Source organism: Amphiura filiformis, chromosome 17 (assembly GCF_039555335.1).
Source record: "Amphiura filiformis chromosome 17, Afil_fr2py, whole genome shotgun sequence".
Lineage (NCBI taxonomy): Eukaryota > Metazoa > Echinodermata > Ophiuroidea > Amphilepidida > Amphiuridae > Amphiura > Amphiura filiformis.
Window position 1 is genome coordinate 45,790,937 of NC_092644.1, and position 24,820 is coordinate 45,815,756.

Sequence of the window (24,820 nt, forward strand, 5' to 3'; positions counted from 1 at the left end):
TTGTTTTAAGTTGTGTACTACAAACACTGTTTGCTATCACTAATATTATATAGTTGTTGCTGTCATTCGCCGTAGAAGTGATGATGTAATAGGATTAACTACCATAACAATAGGTTTAAATAATTTTTGAATATATCTCACTGCACTACTACGTTCACGCGGTACCTCTGCATCGAACCATAGAATGATAGATGTCAAAGAACAGGGATAAAGACCCGGATTGTAATTCTTTAGAATATATATCCTGCTGATCACTCACACCTGTAAGATTAGTATCTTTGAAAGGAGCGGTATAGTATTCAATCTATGATTGCAGACATACACAGGTGATGAGTACAACCTGCTTGTGGTGCAGGGCGATATATTAAAAAAAAATTAAACCTATTGATGTTGTGGTAGTTATTTTGTTTGTTATTGTGTGTGCATTGTATATTGTTTTCTAATAAGAATGAATTAATAACTATTGGATATCGACTTTAAAAGAAAGTGCAGAGTCCAGTAAAACTTGTCTTTTCATTGCTCGTGGTTATCAGTTATTAAACTGATCCATTTTACATAGCAATAGGTTGAGTTAGAATGGTTTATACACAAAGTTGGGTTTTACCTTTTTATGAACAATATTTTATACACTGGGACAGAAATATTGCTGTACAGAAGTTAACCAGAATCCATATCACCACGTTTCATTAAATCCCGATGATATAGAAAGGCCATCCTATCCCAAAGGATATTTAAATGATATGGAGAATAAATAATGACTAAGTTTTGGAGAATAGGGATTGGCAGAGTGACTGAGAAATAAATAAACAAAAATAGATTTCATTCTAGATATGACATGTTGAATGACATTTTTATATCTCAACTTATGAGAAATTATTAATTGTAATACCATTATACGCTATGACACAATATCTACATGTATGTACATGAAAAGATGTTTAGCTTTTCAAACCTATGTCATATTTTAGATGCAATTTATATTAAATTTTTGCAGATTTTGAACCTTAGGGTTGAAAATCTATAGAGTTTATAAGGAAAAGTAAAACTGGGTTTTGATCCAACATGCACAATTGTAGGTGTGAAAAACAGTTCTGAAGGGACTCTTAAATTAATGGATTCAGTCAAGTCATGCAAATAAAATGATATAGCTTGTCATCCATGTAACACAGAGGCATCAGTAACCGGTCGTATATAGAATCACACGGTTTGAAAATGCGGTTTATTCCATGGGTGACAGGCTGTCTCTATCTATCTATATAGAAGTAGTGATGTAACAGGATTAATTACCATAGCGATAGGTGAAAAAATGTATTGCTCAACACTAATCATCACCTGTCTTATATATAAAATCATATGTATGTACATGAAAAGATGTATTATCTAATATTGAACCTTAGGTTGAATCTAACATACTGGACTCCGCATAACATGAAATTTCCATAGAATTGACAATCCAGTTCATTGTTATGGAATTCTTTGATAATCAACCCGATGCAGAGTTATAACGTATGTCTAGTGCAGGGCAATGCATTCAAAAATTGTTCGCACCTATCGATATGGTAATAAATCCTGTTACATCACTACTTCCACAGCGAATTGACCTAAATACGGGGATAAAAAGTAGTTTAACCTTGATCGAAAAAAAACCCCAATACTCTTAACCTGATCAACCCGATACTACCCCTTCATTAGCACACTTACCGTTTATTTAATGCTACTAGATCAAAGGTATGAGGTATTTGTCAAAATGCTCTAATTGATAGCTGAATAAAAATCACCGGCGTGTGACCATTAATAAAGGTACAGTTGCGCAAAGTCAATTCAAATCAAAACAACATGAAAATTACACGTTTCACCACTTTATTTACAGTAATTGACAAACGGGGATAAAAACTTGACCTTTGATCAACCCGATACTACCCAACAGCCCTACCTTCATTAGCACACTTACAGTTTATTTAATGCTACAATTGTTTGGCAATCGTGTGATTGATTTGAATCCCCAGGTGGAATGGACCTAAGATCTCCTAAGTTTACACCGCCGGGTTTCTTTTTGGGGGCTACCTGAAATCAAAGAATTTCACAAGTCCTTCTGCAGACCTTGATGAACTCCAGAGATGGATAATTGCACAAGTTGACATCCTCAGGCAGGACAGCGCCTTATTAGACGTGATGTGAATGCCATGATTAGGAGAGCTGAGCTATGCATACAGAGGAATGGATGTTGGCTATGTGGAAGACTAAGACTAGTCAATTACTGTAAAGAAAGCGATGGAACGTGTGATTTTTATGTTGTTTTGATTTAATTGTCTTTGCGCAATTGCATTTTTACTCGGCTTACAAAAACTGCTACTGAGTCCTATTAATTGTCACACGCCATTGATTTACCGTTGTGTGAGGACACGATGTTGATTCCGCTATCGACTACCAAATACCTCATGCTTTTTAATCTAGTGGCATTTTGCAAACTGTTCATTTATTTTGATACACCCTGTATATACTGATAATATACGCTACAAACCGTGGGATTCTGTATACCAAGTTACAAAATATTTAGCTTGGTATCCATACAACCGTGTACACTAAAAGGGCCCGGTATGTGATATATCTGATCTCTGTTAGCACGATTTAGTCTTTTTTGTCATAATAGGTATGGGCTCTAATGAATGTGTTTGATTCCAAAATAAATGTTGTAAAGCTTTTGCTTGTTTTTGAAACCAGAACAATATGAAAATGAAACAAAGGTGATGGAGTATGTAAGACATTTATGATGGAAATGTTTGCGGATATTCAAAGTTACAAACTATATTTGATTTTTCATCATTTACCTACATTAATCACAACACACGAAGTTACAACAAAATTTTCACCAATGTGTTTGTTAGTCACAGACTATTAAATATAACCACTTCTTTACTGACAGGGGCTACCTAAAATTACAACCACAAAATGTAATGACAAATCAAAACAATTTACCTCTAAACGGTTAATTGCCATTAGGTCTAATACCATTTTGCCTAATACACATTTAGTCTCTATACAATTTGTCTATCACCAGAAAGGCCAGTTACCACTTAGTCTAATAATCATAGGTATAGTTTGATCAGCTCGTAATCGGCGGGCCTTGTAGATATATTTTATTTTTATAACTGTTTTGTGCCATCTAGTCAAAAGCATCACAAATTTTTAATTAAAAATCCTATACTTTTGTCTACTTTCTTTAACACACAAAATATAGATCAGATAGGTCAAATAGCACTCTTATATCAATTTTAACGTCGGTATTTTTTTCGGCGTAGTGATAAAAGCCTAACAATTCCCGCCGATTACGAGCTGATCAAAAGTTTGAAAGTTTTTTCAGCCTATCTGTATAAATTATTTGTGACATATTCATATCAGTCTTGTCATATCAATGGATAGCTAAAACTCCACTTTACAATGACACCCTATTTGAAACAATTACATTTTTCACGGCTGAGTACACGCCTTGTGAATGTAGTGGGGTCTCAAGCAGAATTTGCCAAATTTTCTGTGCTCAAACAACGCTAGCCACTAACCTCAATAGCGGGTAGAAAAACCACAGGCAGCTACAATAGTCAGGCACCTACTCCTCATGCTGCTCACCGACCTGGTTACACGTTACTGTGGCATGGCATTCCATTCTTCAAAAGGATACGTCGCAGGTCATTTAATGTGGTTGCATAGTGGCTTCTCTGGCACGTACAAACAATCAACTGGCCCCAAAGTGTAATCGGTTTGAGGTCTGGCCCCGGTTACCTCTAATGGCGGTTTGTACCCCATATTCTGTAGGTAGTCGTTACTACCGTGGCTCTGTGGGGCGAGCGGTGTCATCTTGGAGGATTGCATTAGGTCCCAGATTGTGAAGATATGGGATTACAGCTTGTTGCACAGAATAATGCTCAATTTGGCAAATTCTGTTTGAGACCCCACTACATTCACAAGACGTGTACTCAGTAGTGGAAAATGTTATTGTTTCAAATGGGGTGTCATTATAATGGGAGTATTTAGCTATCCATTGATAACAAGATATTATGTCACCATCTCGTCTAAAGCATTCACAAATCTTTTATTGAAAGTCCTATAATTTGTCCATTTTCTTTAACACCCAAATATACCATTAATTCAAAACCATATACTCTAATGTCATTTGGTCTTTTTAATAAGCATTTGGTCTAATAACTGCTTGGCCCTAAACGAATACCATTTTGCCATTACCAAATGGGTATATTATACGAAATGGCTAAATTAGACTTTATAGTTATTGTTATGATTAGATCAAATGGTTATTAGACTAAATGGATTAGACTTATCGGTTATTAGATTAAATGATATTTGGTCTAAATGGTTATCGAACAAATGGTTATTGGACCAAATGATTATCGAAGTTGGATATAGAACCCTATAGGTTTAGACCAGTTAAGGGTAGACGAAACGGGTCTAAGACGAATGGTATTAGAAAAATGACAAATTACCAAACTATCCCTCTAAACATATGTCTATGATTATAAATTATATTTAGCTGTGTTGAATTTTTTAACTACTCCAGAATGTCAGAAAGCCTAACCGTTAATTTGTTTTTGTTGGTTTCAAAATGTAATTGTAATAAAGTAGGCAATCGACTCATGCATATTTAAAGGGTGTACTTGGGGTACTACTTTGGTGAGATTAGATGCTTAGGATGATCTATGGACATGCATATGGTTTGTATAGGTGTGAAGCTGTGGCCGAAAATACTCGAAATAAACTAAAGCATAAGCGCATCTAAAAAGGGTTGTTTTTTGGGAAGGTTGGGATATTGTCATTTTGGTAAATTATTAAAATAAAAAAGATGCAGTTTTCTGCTAATCTTATATTCAGGTTAAAGAAGAAACAAAACAAAATCAAGTGATCTTTTTGGCAAATACCAAGTCATAAGAGAACATGAATTTAAAAGGAAGGGGTTGAAGAACATTATGTGCTCGAAAAGCTGCTAAATACTATTGAAATTACAGTAATGCTTTTCATACATTATCGATTGGGACATTCGTGACATGTTTTGCAATTTAATGTTAATCGCATTGGAGAGTATTTTCATGCAAAAATATTATTTGTTTTGATAACGTTTTCATATCTCTTAAACGTCGTTGTCACGCGCATAAATGTTTTCAGTTTCACACCTCGTAAATAGACTTCCACCAGTTAGTAAAACCATTAGAACCAATGGGTGAAGGTTATGCACTCTGACCCTGGGGTGTAAGGTCAAATGACAGACTCTTACCTGATACTGTCTATTACGCTCTTCCATGAAAGCCTTGCTCCTTTCCTGCAGCATTTAAAATGTTGATATTGTATTTAATAAAAATATATCAAAATATTTTCACACAAGATAAAAACTCACCTGATACTGCCTGTCTCTTTCTTCCATTAATGCCTTACTTCGTTCCTGTAGTAAATAGATTACATCCAATATAATACAAGAAACAAATACAAAGATACACAAACTGTGATTTTCTGTCAATGCAACAACTCGTACATGAAGCATTACGTTACCAATTCCCTTACAAAACTACAGGACCCAGTAAATCGCGATTCTCCTGTCAGACACAACGATTTTAATCCCTTACCTTAATGATGAGTGGTAATTCTTCAAAAATAAAATTGCAATTTAGGATTTTCGGGTTTTAAGTAAAAATAAATGGAATGTTATATTTTCGGACACCTTGCTTTACTTGAAATTCGAACCCTTCTATATTTTTGCATATACGACAATGTCAGGAATAGAACATTTTGTTGAAACCTCTGAATGTTGACTAAACAAATAAAATTAGAAAGTTTTCGTATTCCTTTTCTTATTGTAATTTGTGGTTAGTTTTGAAATCTATTATCATTTAATTTTTTATTGCACCGGTTAAGAATTAGAAAGATGTTTTCAAACATTATTTTGCTACATTATCCTTAACATACATGAAACCATCTTGACACCCAAATTATGTTTGAACATAATTACATACCTGTTTCTTTTGTCTTGATTTCTCGCCTCGCATCCAATCTCTAAACCATTTTATAATGTACCAGACCGTTTTGGGTGTAGGAATACAATTGAAGGGCACAGCAACGGTACCACGACCTTCAAAGAAACTCATCCATAGTTTCGATCGTGAGAACTTCCACTGGATATCAGCATCTTCCTACAAGGGTATTGAAGGTAGATCCAATGTTGTAAATACACTATTTTTAAGGGGCTGTGCAATAATTATGAGCTCTGGGGCCAAGAATTTGTTGGAAAGCCAAAAGAAGGGCAAGTCATTCTTGGTAGGTCAAAAGATTGCAAGCTGACATTAATGGACATTGGGGGTTCTTGCTCGCTACGCTCCCATTATATTTCTACACCATTAAGGTTTGTAATTGGGAACTCCAAAATTTGACATGTGCCAGGGGGAAAGATTTTTGGACATGCCGAGGGGGTGGGGCAATTATTTTTGGCACGCCCTCGGGTTCTCATAGTTTAATTGCAGAGCCCCTAATAAGAACATTTTCACAGCTATAAGGTGTTTTAAAAGCTATTTTATAGTTTCAAAATTTAAACAATTGCTCACCAAATGCATATTTTTCTCGAGCCATATGAATTGTAAAACTAATAGTATGGACTGAAGCATATACGATTATAATGAATTGTAATAATTGATTATAATAATTGTAATGTTATTATTCTTATTCTTATTCTACTTTTCATTCTTAATCATAAGTAGTATTAGTATTATTAGTGTTATTAGTATTATTATTATTTATCATTATTATATTAATAATAAGACAGGATTCGGTTGAAAAATCCAAAAAGTGACAGTTTCATAGTTATATGATGTGGTTGCTGCGCTGTTTTGGTAAATTGTTGCAGCATTACAGAGTATCTTGTGCATAAAACATTTGACTCACGTGTTAGACAACAATAGCCGTATGCAACAAAGTTATACCTGTCCTAGATAACCAGTAAATTCTGATACACAAACTTATATTTTTCTTCTCAGTATCCTATCTTGATCTGAAGTAATTGAAAATATTGGCGGGAAAGGTGGATCTAATATATGATCAAGATTTTTTTTTTCCTTTTAACAATAATCAAAATAATAATGAACATAAAACTGTTATAGCATTACATTTTGTTACCAATCAGAAGTACATTATATATGCATGCAGAAAACAAGATTATTACAGACCCTCAGTTGACATTAGAACCAGGAGCAAACAAATCAAAACGAAAACTCAAAACCAAATATAATCGGACTCCACTTGAAAAAGTAACATCATTTGTTCAAGTCAAACCACATATGATTAAAAGGACATCTTCAAGCTAAGTATTTAACGAAACGTATGCCCAACCTATACAATGAATGCAGATACTTTCGTGTTAGAAAATATAATAAAGAAATAATTCTGGCTGCTGCACAACACAACACGAAACTCGGAAAATACCTGAAATAATCGAACTTAAGTAGAAAGTGGAGAAAATAAGGGTTGGGAGGTTATGTTGGACGGATGAGAACATCACAGAAACATGTGACAAGACACGGAACACAGAAGCAACCCGCAATCAAGATACAGGTACGGGATATATAGGTAATGTAACGATGATTAATATCAAAATTAGTACACACATTAAATGGCGCCGGCATGCCGAGGTAATCCTACAGCAGTTAACCGACAACAGCTGACAAACACAATACATACAATATTTTACATTCACGTATAAACAGCACACATCTTTTTAGCGCTTTTTTCTTTGCACGTGTCATATAGCTCAATAATGATAATTTCAGGCGCTAAAATACATATACAAATAAAACAAATACACAATGCAATATTTAGATAATAAATAGTACAATTCCACATGATATGACAAAGGACCCGGTGAACAAGAAGGACAACACAATAACCGAATATAAACTACGTACAGTTACGGCTAACAATTAAAGTAGTAAAACAATGCAAGAAGTGCTATAGTAACACTAATATGGGAATATTTGTATTTTCTTTAGTTCCTTGCAAAGGAGACGGCCGGTGGCTGATGGTTTGTGCGAAAAATATGCTGAAATAATATATAATCAACGTAGTATTAGGGTGGTGAAAGGGGTGTATCATGTATGGCTGATCCATTCTGCTTAAAGGTTTGCGGATTCTGCCTCTGAGTTTGGAGAACTGCTTTAGCCGACACAACGTAACAATTACAAGGTTAATTGGACAAAGGGATAGGTAGATCACCACGTTGTACAACGCTCACGACGGATGGACAAGGCTGGGAAATAAGACTAGTACAACAGAGCAAATAAGACAGAAGAACATGGCGCCAGCATGCGGAAGCTTTCTTCAAGCAGTAAACCGATAAGAGCTGATGCAGAAGAAATAAAGAAAAGGGTATCTTTTACCTCAATTCTTGTGTAGGTGTTGCTCATCATAGCAATCAAGACGTTGAGCAGTACAACAATGGCTATGACGTGATAAGCAGCATACAAAGCTGTACCAATGAACTCGGTAAACACATGATTTACTCCCTTTAGATCTAGAATTTCTAAATCAGGCAAGCCGAACAAGGCCCAAAAGAGTGTTGCCATAGTGTCGGGTATGCTGTAATATAAGATAGTAAGTTATAAGTATTATTAACAAAATATTACCTCGATTCTTGTATATGTGTTGCTCATCATAGCAATCAACACGTTGAGGAGGACAACAATGGCTAAAACGTGGTAAGCGGCATACAAAGCTGTACCAATGAATTCTGTAAACACGTGGTCGATTCCTTTTAGATCCAATATTTCTAAATCAGGCAAGCCGAACAAGGCCCAAAATAGTGTTCCCATGGTGTCTGGTATACTGTAAGAAAAGTGTGCATTGCGAAATGTTAAAATAAAAATGTAAGCGAAGTATTTAACAATCCTTTTGATGATCTTCACTACTGATGCTGTATGACTCAGTTTTGTTATCAGGTCAGTCTTAGTTATAAGCAATTGACGATTCGAACCTATTATCTATAAATTTAAATTTTCCGTTCTTTTTACAACGTGCCCTATGGCTCAGTTAGTTAGAGCGTCGTGCTAGTATTACGAAGCCGGTTCGAATACGACCAGATGCGCTGTTTCTTTCCAAAGTTTATGTGCGCTGGTTGTCCTGGGAAAAGATTTTTTTAATCCTTTCAACCAAAAGAACTAAGTATAAAATTTCGAGCAATTGCCCAATCTCGTACTCACTAAAATGCTTATACGGTATCTGTATACAGTGTGAACGGCATCCGGCACATTTTGATCAAAGTCAAGTTATTTTTTAATTGGGCAATATTATGATTTATGAAATGTTAGTTTTACTATCAGATTTGTGCTCGTGAATGCGTGTATCGGCAAATCTGATTGGCTGAATAAAATCCCGAGATTGTAACAAATACAGCACCCAAGACATTGAATGTCGCATTACGTTTTATCAAAGTACGTTATTATAGTGCAGATATTATTTTGAAACAAATTTAGGGCGTTCTTCTCCACAAACATTGCTTCAGGTTGCAAATCGTATCTGTTTTGTTTATTTGATATTCTTATATTAAGTCTGATTTAAAGGACAATTTTGTATAACCTACCTTCCAAATGGTGGTCTGCAATGTTGTCCTGATCCTTGATCGTGGCATATTTGGCTCATGTATTTTGTATAATACCAGAATAGCTGATTCATACCCAACGAGAAGGCAAACCACACAAAGGAGAAAATGAGTAAAAACTTGCTGATGTCGAAGATCATACCACCAAGTGAAATCTGCATAGGTCCGACGTGCCGGTTCATCACAGTCAACGAAATAGGTCTCAGGAAGCTCATTACTTTAGCAACAGCGAACAATCCTTCTGATATGAGCATCGGGTGGTATTTATCCCAATTAATTCTATGACCAGTGATGTTTTTGACACCAAAATCAATTTCTCCTCCACCTTGTCCTCTTCTTCTTCTTCCACCAGGTGCCCCACCACCTCCACCTCCAGAGTCCTCTTCGCTTGCGGCAGCTTTCAATACATCAACACTTGAATCCAATGACTCCAGAATATCATTCAACGAGGATATATTGTGGAAAAGAACTGATTCTAACTGATCTTGTTCCATTTGCATGTTGTCAACTTTATCTGACAGTTTTCTCAATGCTTCAAGTATTAACTCGTTAGGGTCAATATCTTCATCACTCGGAGTTGGAGTACTAAAATCACCACTAGTCACTGCATAATCATGTTCAGTTGTTGGTCCAGGTTCAAATATAGTTGTGGTGGTAAAATTTGGTGACGGAGTCGTGGCTTCAGAGGGCTCAACCTGTTTGTTTTGAAACTGAATAATAGGGTCAAGAATTCACACAAAAAACGTAATCAGGCATCAGCAGCAGAGTAATGCAACCTGATGTAACTACAATGAGTAATGTTGGTAATGCTATCGGATTAAAAACATATGTCTATTACTACGCATGTAATATAATGTATGTCCAATCTATTTTGCAAGTAATGTAACACAAAATTAAAAAGCTAACCATATAATGACCTTTGTTGTTGTTAAAGGTGGGTTACCATATCGGCAGCCTCACTCTTACACCACATCAAAGTGGGGATTCATTCTTCCTATCATCTCAATAAACTTCTGGCCTGAATTATGTTCAGATGTTATGAACAAGTGTGATAACCTCATCCCCATTGATTTTTTACTTTGCAACATTTCAGAAAACCACGACTCGCACCAATCTATGGCATCTTTGTACGATCGATAAAAGGTGACCACGTTAGATTGAACCATATTAGATTTCGAGTAGACTGAAATTGTACGACACATGGGTATTAGGTTTTCAAGGTCATTCTTTCCAGATAATGGCTCGGATAGCGACGTTTGTACAGTATTTTTGTGGGATCTGAGAGCACATCAGACACACCAAATTGCTTTCAGAATACAAGGAATATCTTTCTGATATCAAATACTTAAAGTGTATGTATATTGTTGGGAAGAAAGGCCGTCCATCATATGAAAATATTACCTTACTTATTGAAGATGCACAAAAGAACTGGAAAAATATATATCTTCAATACGAAATGTCAAAATTTCCATATGATTGACGGCCTTTCCTCCCAACTACATACACTTTAAGTACATATCATTAGGTTTATAAAGTTTACTTCGATGACTATTAAAATAAAAGTATATAAAAAAAAAAGATATATATACAGCACGAATAGCCGTAAAAATTGTATTCCGAGTTACAGTGTAAAATGGTCATGAAGGTCGTATTCATTGGTACCTCAATTTGGTGCTACGTGTACCTCATTTAATGAGATACACGTAGCACCAAATTGAAATACCTATGAATATGACCTTCATGCCCATTTTACACTGTAACTCGAATACAATTGAGGACATTACGGCTCATTCGTGCTGTACGGTCACATATAATCAGATTGCAATTTGGTGTGTCTGATGTGCCCATAAAAATACTGTGCAAAGGTGGGTGACCGACCCTTTAAAACATCAAGAATCAAAATCGGATAATCTTCCTTTTAAATGGTAACATCATTGTCTTTTTAATTGCATTACATTACACTTCTAGAGGAGATAACATTATATTACCGCAGTAATAGCTCAATAAAAAGAGATTTAATGAATATCATAAGGAGACTTTCTACAAACAACATACTCTGTCAAATGTAGCTGATAACAGCTTCAGTAAAAATATCTATTCCAACAAAACTAAATCTACCTGAGATTGAGCAGAAGTTCAGACAATGAAAAAATATGGTAATATTAATGGTACGGTTGCTATTGATGTCATAGTGTTAATGATATTATAGGGTAGCCACATCTCTACTATTTTGGGTTTTTGTTGATCTTAATTGTTTCTCTTGACTCAAGTTGTTAGTGCGGTGTGTAATGATCTATTGATAAAAAGTAACCGAATTGGTTTATAAGTTACCACAGCACTTATCGAAGTAAATGAATTATTGCTATCAAATATAAAGTAACAACATATTATTGGATAATCTTGAATAAAATTAAATAGGAGCGGCTTTATCTTTTTTTAAGGAAAATTAATTCAAAGTTACACACAATCCAAGTTTTTCAAGATATTTTAACACAGGACATGCGCTTACTCCCTAACATATATTAGTTCTGCCGGTAATAATTTTTAACCATAGAACATAATAATGTTGTAAAGTGCACCATTCGGACGTATATATAAAGGCATGAGCTAATAGCGACGTAGTTGGCGCGTAAATAAAACCTTGGTAAGTCCCAAAACATGATATCCGAACAGTGTCTTAAGTTCCGAGGTCACCACTTAAATTGGGGCGTAAGTAATATCGATGTGTAAAAATGCATACAGACCTTTACTTGAACTCGTTTTTAGCGCTGAAACATTAAAATGTAAAAAAATATGCAAACCAAATTCACATGACTTCGGTTAGTTTATTATGTTTAGGACAAAATGAAATTTACTATCCGAAAGAGAACTATAATAATTTGCAATGATAGGAGGGGTTGATAATCTTTCGTGGTTCACAAATGAGAAACGTATGGCAAAAGTATAATTATAATGTTTGTCAACGTGCATAAAAAACCTACGTAAATCATTTTGATGGGCACCCTCTTTTCAGGAGATTGAAACAGACAGACAGGAACATACACACCCAAACTGATCATTAGCTCTATGTAGAATTAAAGGTATACAAAAGGCAGCTTTGATATAATGAAGGAATTAATGTATCGTTAAAAGCAAAAATCGAACACTCATAGCCGACTGCGCTAGCTAAGTTAACGAGGAGGTGATTAGTCGCTTCTTTGTATAATAATGTCATTGCAAACACACTCAATGTATTTTTCTTTCATAATATTTGTTTATGTTAATAAAATCATAAAATCATATTATCTATAATAAATGCGTGGAGAACGTAAGAGTTGGGAGGTTATGTTGGACGAATGAGAACATCACAGAAACACGTGACAAGACACGGACATTTTTGAAAACGTACTTCGCACAACTGTTGCTTTGTGCTTCAGTCTTACTGTCAAAATTTGTTTACAGGGTTTTAAAATGTTCATTTCATCATAATTTCGATGAAAGTTGGTCCTTGTATACGATGTGCTATTACCATTGATACTAGATAACGCTCAATTGGGTACTTCTACTATTAAACAAGCAATGAACCGTCATAATGAAAACCTGTGGCAGAAGTTGGTGTTCGGTATTATAGCGGCGTAGTCATGGTAGTATCGTCACAATAATGTCAGTCGTGAGTTACGCGCCAACTAAGGAATAGCCACGCCCGACGTAGAAGTACTAGCGACATAAAATATGCCCGAATGGTGCACTTGACCCTAACATATATGAAACAAAAGTCTGTTAATCTTAAAGATTATTAATATTTGTGCACTAGTCAGTCATACCTCACTCCCAGTCGAAATGCGTAACATTAGTCAAAGGTCTTTATCAAGTCCCTATATCAGCGTGATGTTAATGTTATAAAGTTTTGACAACTGACAATGGAGGTAGACACAAATACGATACAGTTAAAATAAGGTTTAATTGTTCTGGCAAGGTTTAAGGATACACTACTTCCTAAAGACAGTCAAACATACGAGTTAACGTTTGTGGAAGTGTGTATAGGTATATAAATAATTACGTATATAAATTGAAGTAAAATCGGGCACATGTGCGATAAAGAGAGTGATGAAAACTAATTAATACACGGAGTTAGAGGTAACAGAGGCTTAACATGGAGAATTCTATCCTATTATGACATAATGTAACAACGGTACCAAGAAAGGATTTTACTACGGAGAGTGGTGTCATTTTGTTCTTTAAATTTTTTGTATATAATATTGTCTATCACAATATAAAATATTATATTAAATAATAGATTTTGTTATGCAGAGTCCAATGATTCTCGCGTAGCGAAATTTTTCGGTCTCCACGCAATTTTACTTGCTCTGCGAAATTCCAGTTGTTCCGCAAAATTCGAGCTTTGCCGCGCAATTTGCTATACGAAAATTGTTCTTTTGTTCATCTAGATTGGAATGTCAGCCTTATTTGAAGCGCGACAGCAATGCTAGCCATTTCGTAATCTGTCCCAATAACAGTACTTTCAATCACTTAACGTAAAACAATTTAGCAGTCAAGTCAGCTCAATCGATAAGGCGTTCGATCATGGTGCAAGAGGTTGCGGGTTCGAACCCTGGCGGTGGTTAGTATGTTAAAAATCCACCACGTGCTGCTCGCCATCTGATTATTCAGCGAGGAGTTCAACCCACTGGCAATCAAGTTCCCGAATGGATCGTTACTGATTACATTTTAATATACTTGCAGACTCTTTGTGTGGAGGGAGCGTAACCAAACTGGCTGCGGAGAAGACTAGTGTTTCAAAACTGGTAAAATCACTATAGAGGAGAAATAAGGATTAATAATGCTTAGTTTCGTTGGCAAGAAGAGGTGAAATTTACTTGTAGCTGGCATGTCTGCATATTATTCAGAAACAATTGGTTGAAAAAAGCACACAAGTGCATTAGTTGCAGATGAAAGAAGTGCTACTTTGCACCCCCTCTGGGATTTAATGACACCTAGTTTTATTGAAGTGTTGAGGGTGCCTATTAAGATTTGACATGTTCCCAAAATAAGTGGCCCTAAGCGCGTAAGGGTCAATCAAAGGTCAGCACAGAGGTCAAATTTCGAACTTGCTCAGAATTTAAATTGACCTGATTGGATTTTGTTCCTATATATTAAAACATTCGAGCAATCACCTGCAATTGGCTGTGTTGTCTGTGTATTTCCGCACAATTTGCTACTTTTTCTGCGGAATTTGCATTTTTTTCGCGCAAATCATTGGACCCTGGACTCATAACACTGCAGGTGGTACTTTAAAAAAAAAAAAATCATGTAATTGGTACTCTAAAAATATAATAGTGGATAGCAATACAAGCCTTCTGGACACCTGGCAAAGAAACTGTGTATTCTTCAATTCTAAACAAATTGATATGAATTGAACTAGATATATGAAGAGGACGGATATGAAATGAAGATTGGGGTACAAAGGTCAACAATGTCCAGATGTATTGTCGTCAACATTGTGTTGACCAGGTCACTGACTGTTCAACGATATTTACAACGTAGAAAGACGAGAGACAAGTTGGCCTATTGGTACATGTTGGTATTAGTTAGAATAACCAATAATATAAGTGTATTAGAAAACCAAACTTATAATGGACTGCACATGCGTCTCTTAAGTAATACACTGTTACAAAAATTACTTTGATGTTAAACCATCGAGTGTTAATTATTCGTGCACGGAATAAAAAAACATATTCTAATCTACTATGCTGAACATGTCAATAAACATTTATTTCAAATATACGTTTCCTTAACATTATTTCATGTTACAAGTACGTGATTGGTTATTCTGACTTCGCATGTTACAAGTGGGAGATACGACTCTTTTACCTTTGCTGCAGGACTAAAACCCACAACTATTTACCCTTTGCAATTCTGATCGCAATAATAAACATGTTACAAGAAACATCAAAATATGAATGAATACAGCAATAAAGTATATAAGGAAAGAAATAAGACAACACTAGCAGTGTTTTTTCTAATCATTAATATTGGCCAATATGCCAACAGATCCATACACCAATTTACATATTTTAGTATTGTAAAGTCTTTAATTTGTAACATGTTTGTTAGTTATTGCAATGCAGAAATCAAAACTGAGGGCGCTCGACTAATATTACCGGCTGCATCGGGCGTTAAGATTCAAGCAGATTCCATAACCGGGAAGCAAATGAAGATCATGCCATGGAAATAATAATTAACAATTTAAAAACAATACGAAGTAAAGTGCATTTGAATACTCAAAATCAATATTAGGGATTTGTTGGAAACTATTGGATGGCGTTTATTAATCTGGGTATATAGGGTATGGATACTATAATAAATATCATAATGTTCATGAAATGACAGCTCAAGCGATAATATTATCAACTTTAATTTTGACTGGAAGAAGAACGTTTTATTGTTATTAGAAATGTAATTCAAATGTTACAGAGGTACCTGAGACCACATCATCAAACATAAAGTGTTTATCAATTGGTTGATCTAGGAAGGCGAAAAGCATGCTGGGAAATGAACTAACCACCACCATTTGCATTTCGGAAATCTAAGTTTAATATTATGGGCAAGGCAAAGAGCAAAAACAACAACAAAAAACAGCAATTTTTCATAGAAGATAAAACCTGAACAAGATTGGTTAAAAACACTCTTTCAATGAAGCATGTCCAAAATAAAAATTGAATTCGCCGCGTATATTACGACAATAATTATTTCTTCAAATCCAAATTCAGGATTGAAATATTGTACATTTGCAAAGTTTGTTTTTGGATAATACTTTTTTTAATTCTCATACAACCTTTACTTTCGAACTGGTGTTAATGTATAAAAAAATGTCTTTAACTCCACACTGTGACGTACCCCTGAAATAACCAATAATAATCTGTTACCAATTTCGGACTGTGGTCGAGGTCTAATACCCTGTAGCATTTCCCCTAACTCTAAGATTGTTTGGAATCATATTTACCTGTACGTAGACTACTATACGTAGTGCTATAGATGCCCAATACAAGGATAGAGTAATGAAGTCCAGTATATTCCAACGATCCTTTAGATATCGTGAACCATAGTACCATAATTCCTTTACTTCAGCCCATGTCAATCCTGTAAGTGCATGGATTCGGTACGTTTAGTAGAATAAGGAAATCTTTAGGAAACAGCCCGGGGATACGATACAGTGTTTACAATGAAGAGAGTTGTATGTGTAAATTATCTCGTACTGTTTCACACATAAATCAGCAAGCATAAATAGGCATCGAAATTTGATCATAATTAAGTTTATTTGTTTGATAAAAATTGATAATACTATTCTGTAACCATAGTATCCGAATGTGTTCACTTCTTTTGGTTTTAATGTTAAATTTTATCTCTATCTTTTATTATTGTTTTAATATTTGCCACTTGCATGGTATAGTTTTGGGTCATTCCCCACTACCACAAACATCCATACCTCCCCTTACAATTCAAAAGGTATAAACCTTTCGCAGCTAAAAAATCAGTTCAATATTTAAGCCAGGTGGAGAGGGAATTTTAAGGGGGGGGGGGGCGACTTTTGTTTTGATGTCTTGACGGGAGTCTTAATTTTTTACTTGAATCATGAGGGGGAATGTTAAGCTTTTAAATAGGAAAAACAAGGGGGAATCCAAAAGTTTTGAGCTGACACGATGGGTGGAGTGAAATGTTTGTCTTTTTGTCAAAACAACAACCCCCTGGCGTAAATATCTAACCGTCCCTAATTTTACCATTGTTGACAGAAAGGTTGAACGCATCCTCGTTCAGCGAATCACCTGAAGATCTTCACGTCTTAGATATAACATGGAAGCTCTAGTACTTCCATGGATATACACTTCGCAACGTTATTCATAATAGAGCTTTGCAACATTTTAAATATCCAGCCGGGCCATATACCTTCCTCGCTGTGGCTATTTGAAGTATTTCCAATACTCACCTAGAACCCATGCTACCACTAGCCACTCCGTAAACGTAGGCGGTTTACCTCTATAATCAACATATGTTTGAGTTTCATTTCCATCCGCCTCCTTAGGAACATTAGACGCTTCACCCTGAGATTGTAATCCTAGCAGTAGGAGAAAGATGATGCAGGAGGATGCGTGACATACAAATTGCACATGAGGAATACGCATGAAGTGTCCTACTTTGCCTAATGGATACAGAATGTATAGAAGACTGATAATTGGGTAAAAACAAGAAACAAGACCAGTAAAAAATCCAACCAGACACCCAATTGCTGTTGTACCAACGGGGTAATCCTTCGTACCATAGCTGCGTGAGACGCTGCTGGCAATGAGGATGTGCCACGAACTGTAAAATAGAAAAGACGTGAAACTTGCTTTTAGTGACGGTGTTGTATCATCAGTGGACTTCGGTTGTATATATAAATGCGCATATATAAATGCGCACGTGACATCTACAAGTCGCCATACCATATTAAACGATATAAGGTACCCGGATGTACATAAACTCCCCGTGCAAAAGTATAGGGGAAAATGACAGATCGCAAGGAAAATTGCTTTTGCAAAATAGTGGCATTGATTGCAAAGGGTAAAATAACTTGACCCGAAAGATAAACTCTTTATTAACGTTTTCCATCACGGACAAAAAAAATTAACTAAGGAAAAGCTAGATATAGCTGATTTACAAACTTATATTTCATAATTTCCGTGCTAAATGGGCGTGCCAATTGGCCATATCTATGACGTAGTGCTGGTTTCATACTATCATGCTGCTTGCCGCCGAGCGGCGTGACACACGCGCATTGTAGACAAACAGACACAATCAAGACTTGTGAATGGCTGATAAGTCATGCCTCTTGTCGCAACGGCATGAAAGTATGAAAGGGGACATGATTGGCTTTAAGGTCAGAACTGTGCAGGCGGCGGATGACATGATCGACCCGGCAACTTGTGAAACCGCCCGGCCGTATGGCATTTTCCAATATAGTCGGTTAATTTTGTGGGGTTCATTATCGAACCCCAACGGTTTTAGCTTGTATTTATATTATTTATCAACATAGGCCTATATGTTTGTGATATTTCAAGCGTTTTAAAATTTCAAAATAATCCCATTCAATTACACGGTTGACGATGAAAATTTACTGAATTTAGAGAATGCAATGCGGCCACCACCTGGAACTGTGGTCGCAATTTCAGTGATTGACAGTGAGGTAACACGAACATGGCACTGGCCATCTGGTCACGTGCGCATTTATATATGCGCATTTATATATACAACCGAAGTCCACTGATCATCTTTAATGTAAATGTTATAATGTTGATGCTACTATTAATGCTGCAGTTGCTGTTGCTTCTAAAAGGTTCACAGCTCCCCCTAAAATTACAAAACATTTCTTTGCATAACCTGACATGCATTTCGTTTTTTTGACAAATTTAAAAACCTGTGAATAAAAGAATCGTCTTTCTAGCCTCCCAATGTTCTTTCTTCTAAAAACCTTTTTTGTTTTGGCCAAAAATAATCACATTTTCCAAAAATGATGCTTTCAAAAAAAGTTACATTTTTCAACATCCTCATTAATGTGAAAATTAGCTTCAACAAATCATTATTTTGCACTACATGATGGTTGCATGGGTCAAATGATCAAAGACAGACATGCGAAGGAAAACAGAACAATTAAATCAATCATAACATTGATATCGAGGAAGTGTTGTACATCACACGTTTGGGATGTTGAAAAATGCAATTTTTTAAGCATCATTTTTGGAAAATGTAATTGATTTTGAACAAAACAAAAGGATTTTGCGAAGGGATAGGGTAGCAAAAAGATGTTCTATTAACAGCTTTTTTAATTTTTGCAAATCAACAAAATGAATGTCAAGTTATGCAAAGAAATGCTTTGTAACTCCTAGATTGATTTTACCATTTTTTGAAACACCGGCTCAACCTTCTAGAAAAATCTCGTACATGTAAATGAATCATTGTTTTATATTGTAAGATGATTGCATGTGTGACTGGGTTATGGTATACATAAAAATTAAAGAAAACAAAAAAATATATATTGAGAATGTTTTTGTGCATTACATGTGTAGGATGTGGAAAAGTACAACTTTTTAAAGAAAGAGGCAGGGCAGGGTAGGAAAATGATTCCTTTATTCACAAGTTTTTAAATTATTCAAATCAACGAAATGTATCCCAAGTTATGCACAGAAATGTTTAGTAATTTTAGGAGGGGTAATTTTTTGTGAACCCATATTACATAATTCATACTATTTTAATACACTTACCCGTTAGGCATTTTCATTTCATTATATAACAAACTATTTGCCCAAAATATTTTACAATAACGTTTTAAAAACATATTCATGATCTTTATATAACTCGACATTTAAATGTTATTAAAACGTTTTGAATAAACGTTGTAAGAACATTAAGTGTGCCCAGCAAACGCATGCAGCACACGCAGTTTTCCATGAAAATCGATTTACCTTCCGTTGTTCATAGTGAATTGCTATTTTCACTTTGTATGGGCCAATTCCTTCTCCTTCTTCCATAGCTCCCCACATGTAAGGGTCATGATACAACACACATGTTTGTTCCTTGTGGTTTCGAATATGTCCAAGGATGTCAGCAGCAAATTGTTCACATTGTCCAGCTAATTCAACGAACTGTTCAGAAAACTCGGGATTCTTTTCCGAAAGTTTCCTGAGTTTCACACACCTTTCAAAAGCCGTGTGTATTGGATCGGAGCTAGTCAATGAAATGTAGGCTTGACTTGCAAGGGCACGATATATATTGAGCATACCAAGAGAGTGTTGTAGTGTATGCGTTTGAGTACTAAAGGCGTAGTATTCCGGATCCTCTATACGTGCTCCGTGTTCTAATAAAACCTTAATTATATCATAGTTGTTGTGGTGAGCTGCTAAAACAATAGGCGTAATATCGGGATGGAAATCACCGTTGAGAGCCCTACAGTTTAGGAATTCCTGTAAAACAATAGACAATATACCATTTTTCTAGTTTGCACGCTTCAGTCGGAGATGGAGTAAATAGCCTTCAAATCAATAATCACGTGATTATAAAATAAGAAACCGAAACCAAAAAGGAAAACACATGATGTCCTTTTTGGCCTCGGTTTCATTTGTTATAATCATGGGATTATCGATACCATCTACGGCTTGTGCACCGTTGTATTGTCTTATTCATGCTCGTAAGTACGCTTCTGTATAGATTCTGCGCATCCTAAAAACCGCTGAATTATAAAGGGATATCTAACAATAGACTGGAAAGCCTAGCCTGACGTCGCCCAATATAAAGTAAAGAATCGTTTAGTTGTTTTATGACTTTTCAGCGCAAGAAGTAGCAGGTAACCTGCAGAGATGTAACATAGGTTAAATAATTCATTTAAGTATAATGGTCTAAGTTTGCATGCTCACATATTCGCGCAGTGACTTAATAATTTTGCATAGCGCATGTGAAAATGGCAACGTTTCAAATAAATTCATAATTTAAGGTTACGCTGGATTTTATTTCCAGCTTTAAGAAGCAGCATTTAGAAAAGAAGGGAGAAACTCATATAGGAAAATAGGAAAAATTAAAATGAGGCGGAGCTGGCATTTGAACCCTAGACCTCCTTTGGGTCTCGAAACGCATACACCCAAACCACTAAACAACGAAACGATGACCTGGGAAAAGATAACCTCGGTTTGAATCGGAAGGGCTCTGTGATAGTGATTTTTTTGTTTGTTTGTTTTTTTAATCTTGTTTTTATTTTCTTCTCGATTGATTTTTATTCAAATCTCTGTACATGTCCCATCTACCTACCTTTGCTGTGTGTATAAAATGATAGCTCTACTGTGTGTATAAAATATCAGATTACTAGCTGGACAGATGCTGAAAATTGTTGATTCCAAGTTTTATTCACTGTTATGCACTTTAAACATTATAGGTTCTCAATGTATTAGAAGATTCGTTATTCTTCTGGTAGCCCTATGAAATTTACGAAACGTATAAAACATTGAGAACTTAAAATTGCATAAGCATGATAAGGAGAATAAAACTTGGAATCAGCAGTTTACCAGCTAGTAATCTGATCATTATATTCTACAGACCGCAGAGGGGTAGACGGAATTTGACGGGATATATAGAGATAAAAATCAAGAAAGACAAACAAAAACAAGAAAAAAAACACTATTCCAGAGACCTTTCGCCACGAACCGAGGATAGGAAAAAGTGAGATATGTTTAATATGTGTGCTGGTATAATCACAATTACGACATATTGTACGAAATATTAAACGGCAATTATATGACAATGTTTTAATGGTACTACATTTGGTTTTGATAAAAGGCGAGATTATTTCTTTGATCGATTTGTTGCATAATGCAAACGTGGCGAAATGAATCACTCGGTGTGATTTTTAGAGGGCATACATTTGAAAAAAATTAACAGGAATATGAGCGCATGAAAATGGCGCTTAAAAACGGATTCTAATAGTTATGTGTAAACCAACCTAGTCACCTCACTAAAATGATGATCAAATAAACTAAAATGATTGATATGATCATTTTAAGACTTGTAGAATGATTAATATGTTCATTTTGATAGGAAGACTGTGTTGGTAATAATAATGTCTACGCTATCCTACGCCCCGAGATTTTTCACTCTAGGATATTTTATTGCAGCGAAAAGTTGTTTCTAAACAAGTTTAGGCGTCTTTTATATATGGTTTTGCAACATTGTATAATAGCAATATCTCATTAATATATACTTATACTTACTGGAATGTTTTTGGCTTTAATATAGTCTGATATCATTTGCGCGGCAATAATGAATTGTTCATCTACAGCACGTAATAGTGCATCACCGAGTTGTATAGAGTGGTCCAATAACACCTTGATGATATCTGAAAAAAGCAAAAAATAGTAATCTTATAATTATAATCATCAAAATGTGTTCAAAATAAATAAATTAAAGAGAGTAACAAGAGACTATGTAAAGTAGTGTGCTTTAGTTTACTTAAAAGAAATGGAGCCAATTGGTTCAATGTTATTGAATCAGCAGTTTAAAAGATAGTAATCTGATCATTATATCACAGACCACAGAGGGGTCAGAGCTGATTACTGATATATAGAGATAAAAATCAAGAAAGACAAACAAAAGACAAACTGAATACAATTGCTGATCACTGACCACTGTTTGTGAATTGGTCAGTAGCTGATTACTGATTGGTTCGTTGATTAGTAATTAGTCAGTTACAGAATTTAACGGGACGCATCATTTTTCTTTCAAATGGTGGGCTAGAAGTTGAGGCCGGGCCAAGTTGTTTTTTGTCATCATCATCATCATCATCATCATCATCATCATCATCATCATCATCATCATCATCATCATCACCATTATCATCATATTCATCATATTCATCATATTCATCATATTCATCATCATCATCAATATGGCTTAAATATGGCTTGCATTCTTAGATGCAGAACCAAGAAGAAAATATACTCTCTCCTCCTTCCTGCAGAGGAGTCCTTCTTTTCCTCCGCTTGGTGCCAATATCATCATCAGGCGTCATAGGACATCATGACAGCAGGATATTCATCGTCACTATAAACGTCACTTTGATGCATTCTTGGTTACAGAACTTTCTTGTACCTGACTAAAAAGTCAAATCATATTTCAAAGTCCTTTTTGGGAGGTAGTGACAGCGCGCCAAGAAGCGCTGTCAACATCATAATCAACTAAAGCGGCACATGATTGTTTTGTAGTAACTGTCACAAAAACAAACATTTTTATCTACAATTTTACTCTCCGAGGTGATACGACATAGACTCTCCTCTACACCTGTTACAGGTCAAAATAAATCGATTTGCAGCAATTATCTCGTATAAAAAAAACCCTGAAAAAACGCTGGCAAACGCGAGTTAAAACCCAAGACGATATAAAGCAAACAGGTCAGTACGTCAAAAACTTCAAAAACACAGTGATATCGATTGGTTTACAGTTAATTATGTTCATATTTATTATTATAAAATGATATCCTCAATACAGAGGTAGAAGACTTACATTCCTTACATCTTAAAACATATTTTATGGAAAGGTATAGCATTGTACACTCAAAATCTAACCATCGCCTGAAGCAGTTGGTGGGCTAATGTTTAAGTATACCAAATGACTGCAAATATACAATTTTCATTATTATTTGTTCACAAAATGGTCCTGGGGTCATTTCACTAAACTTTTAACCCTTCGTAGCTCAAGTGACAGTTTGTAAAGTTACAAATACCCAATACTAGACGTAACTATACGAAGGGTCCCTGTAGTAAATCCATATTACTTACGAAGTGTACCGTGCGTAAGTAAGTTTAATGAAATGGAACTTACCACTCGTCGTAAGTTACGAACGATTTCGAGACTTACGAAGCTTCGTAAAGTTGAATGAAATGGACCCCTGGAATGTTCAGTCAGTGAGTAATTGCCACAAGTTATTCTAACACAATGAGGTAATTACAAATTACGGGTATCTGTTTTTTGTGTTATTACGGGTATGTTTCTGCGTTGAGGTCATTGCGTGAAATCGGAGGGTTTTTTTAATACAGGGCTCAACACAAATCCTGTCAATTTCACACAATTACCGTGAAACAGATGGTGCAAAGTTATTGTCATTCATTACCGTCATTTTACAAATTTGTTTCATGAAAATAAAAAATATTTGTTTGAAAATGTATCTTTCTTTCACTGTTTTAATGCAAATTTAATACGCGATGCACAAGTACGTGGGCTTATTCGCGGTGATTACCTGCGCTTCTTTGCGCGTAAAGAAACGATACGCAACCGCGTGTTATTTATGTGCGAGATTTCGCAACAAAATACGATTGAATCACACGCATCGCGTATATTCATGTGGCTATGGATACGTATTCATAACCTCATGAATATACGCGATGTGCTAAATCAATCACATATATAAAGGGCTTTGAATACGCGGACGCAAATTCAGTTTTGAAGATATGTGACTCTTGGATTTCGAAAAATGGACGTTTGCGATGTACCGCCTCCATAAAAAATGTACGACGTATTTTGGGGTATATGCATAGTCACTTGCGTCAACTAAATGTTCAAAAATGACACTGTGATATTTTGCAAAATCACTTCTATTCATTACTTCGAGGGCATAATTTGATTTTTGTTGCT

At 35.4% G+C, this 24,820-nt stretch overlaps 1 protein-coding gene across 1 annotated transcript in view; it reads right to left on the minus strand.

Moving 5' to 3' along the window:
* Positions 1–24,820, minus strand: part of LOC140137875 (short transient receptor potential channel 4-like) — a 236,144-nt gene that overhangs the window by 11,856 nt on the left and 199,468 nt on the right. Inside the window, 9 exon segments of the mRNA XM_072159679.1 lie at positions 5,279–5,323; positions 6,012–6,188; positions 8,421–8,619; positions 9,620–10,347; positions 16,620–16,756; positions 17,601–17,877; positions 17,879–17,974; positions 20,113–20,610; positions 22,405–22,529. Coding sequence (XP_072015780.1) covers positions 5,279–5,323; positions 6,012–6,188; positions 8,421–8,619; positions 9,620–10,347; positions 16,620–16,756; positions 17,601–17,877; positions 17,879–17,974; positions 20,113–20,610; positions 22,405–22,529 — 2,282 coding nt within the window.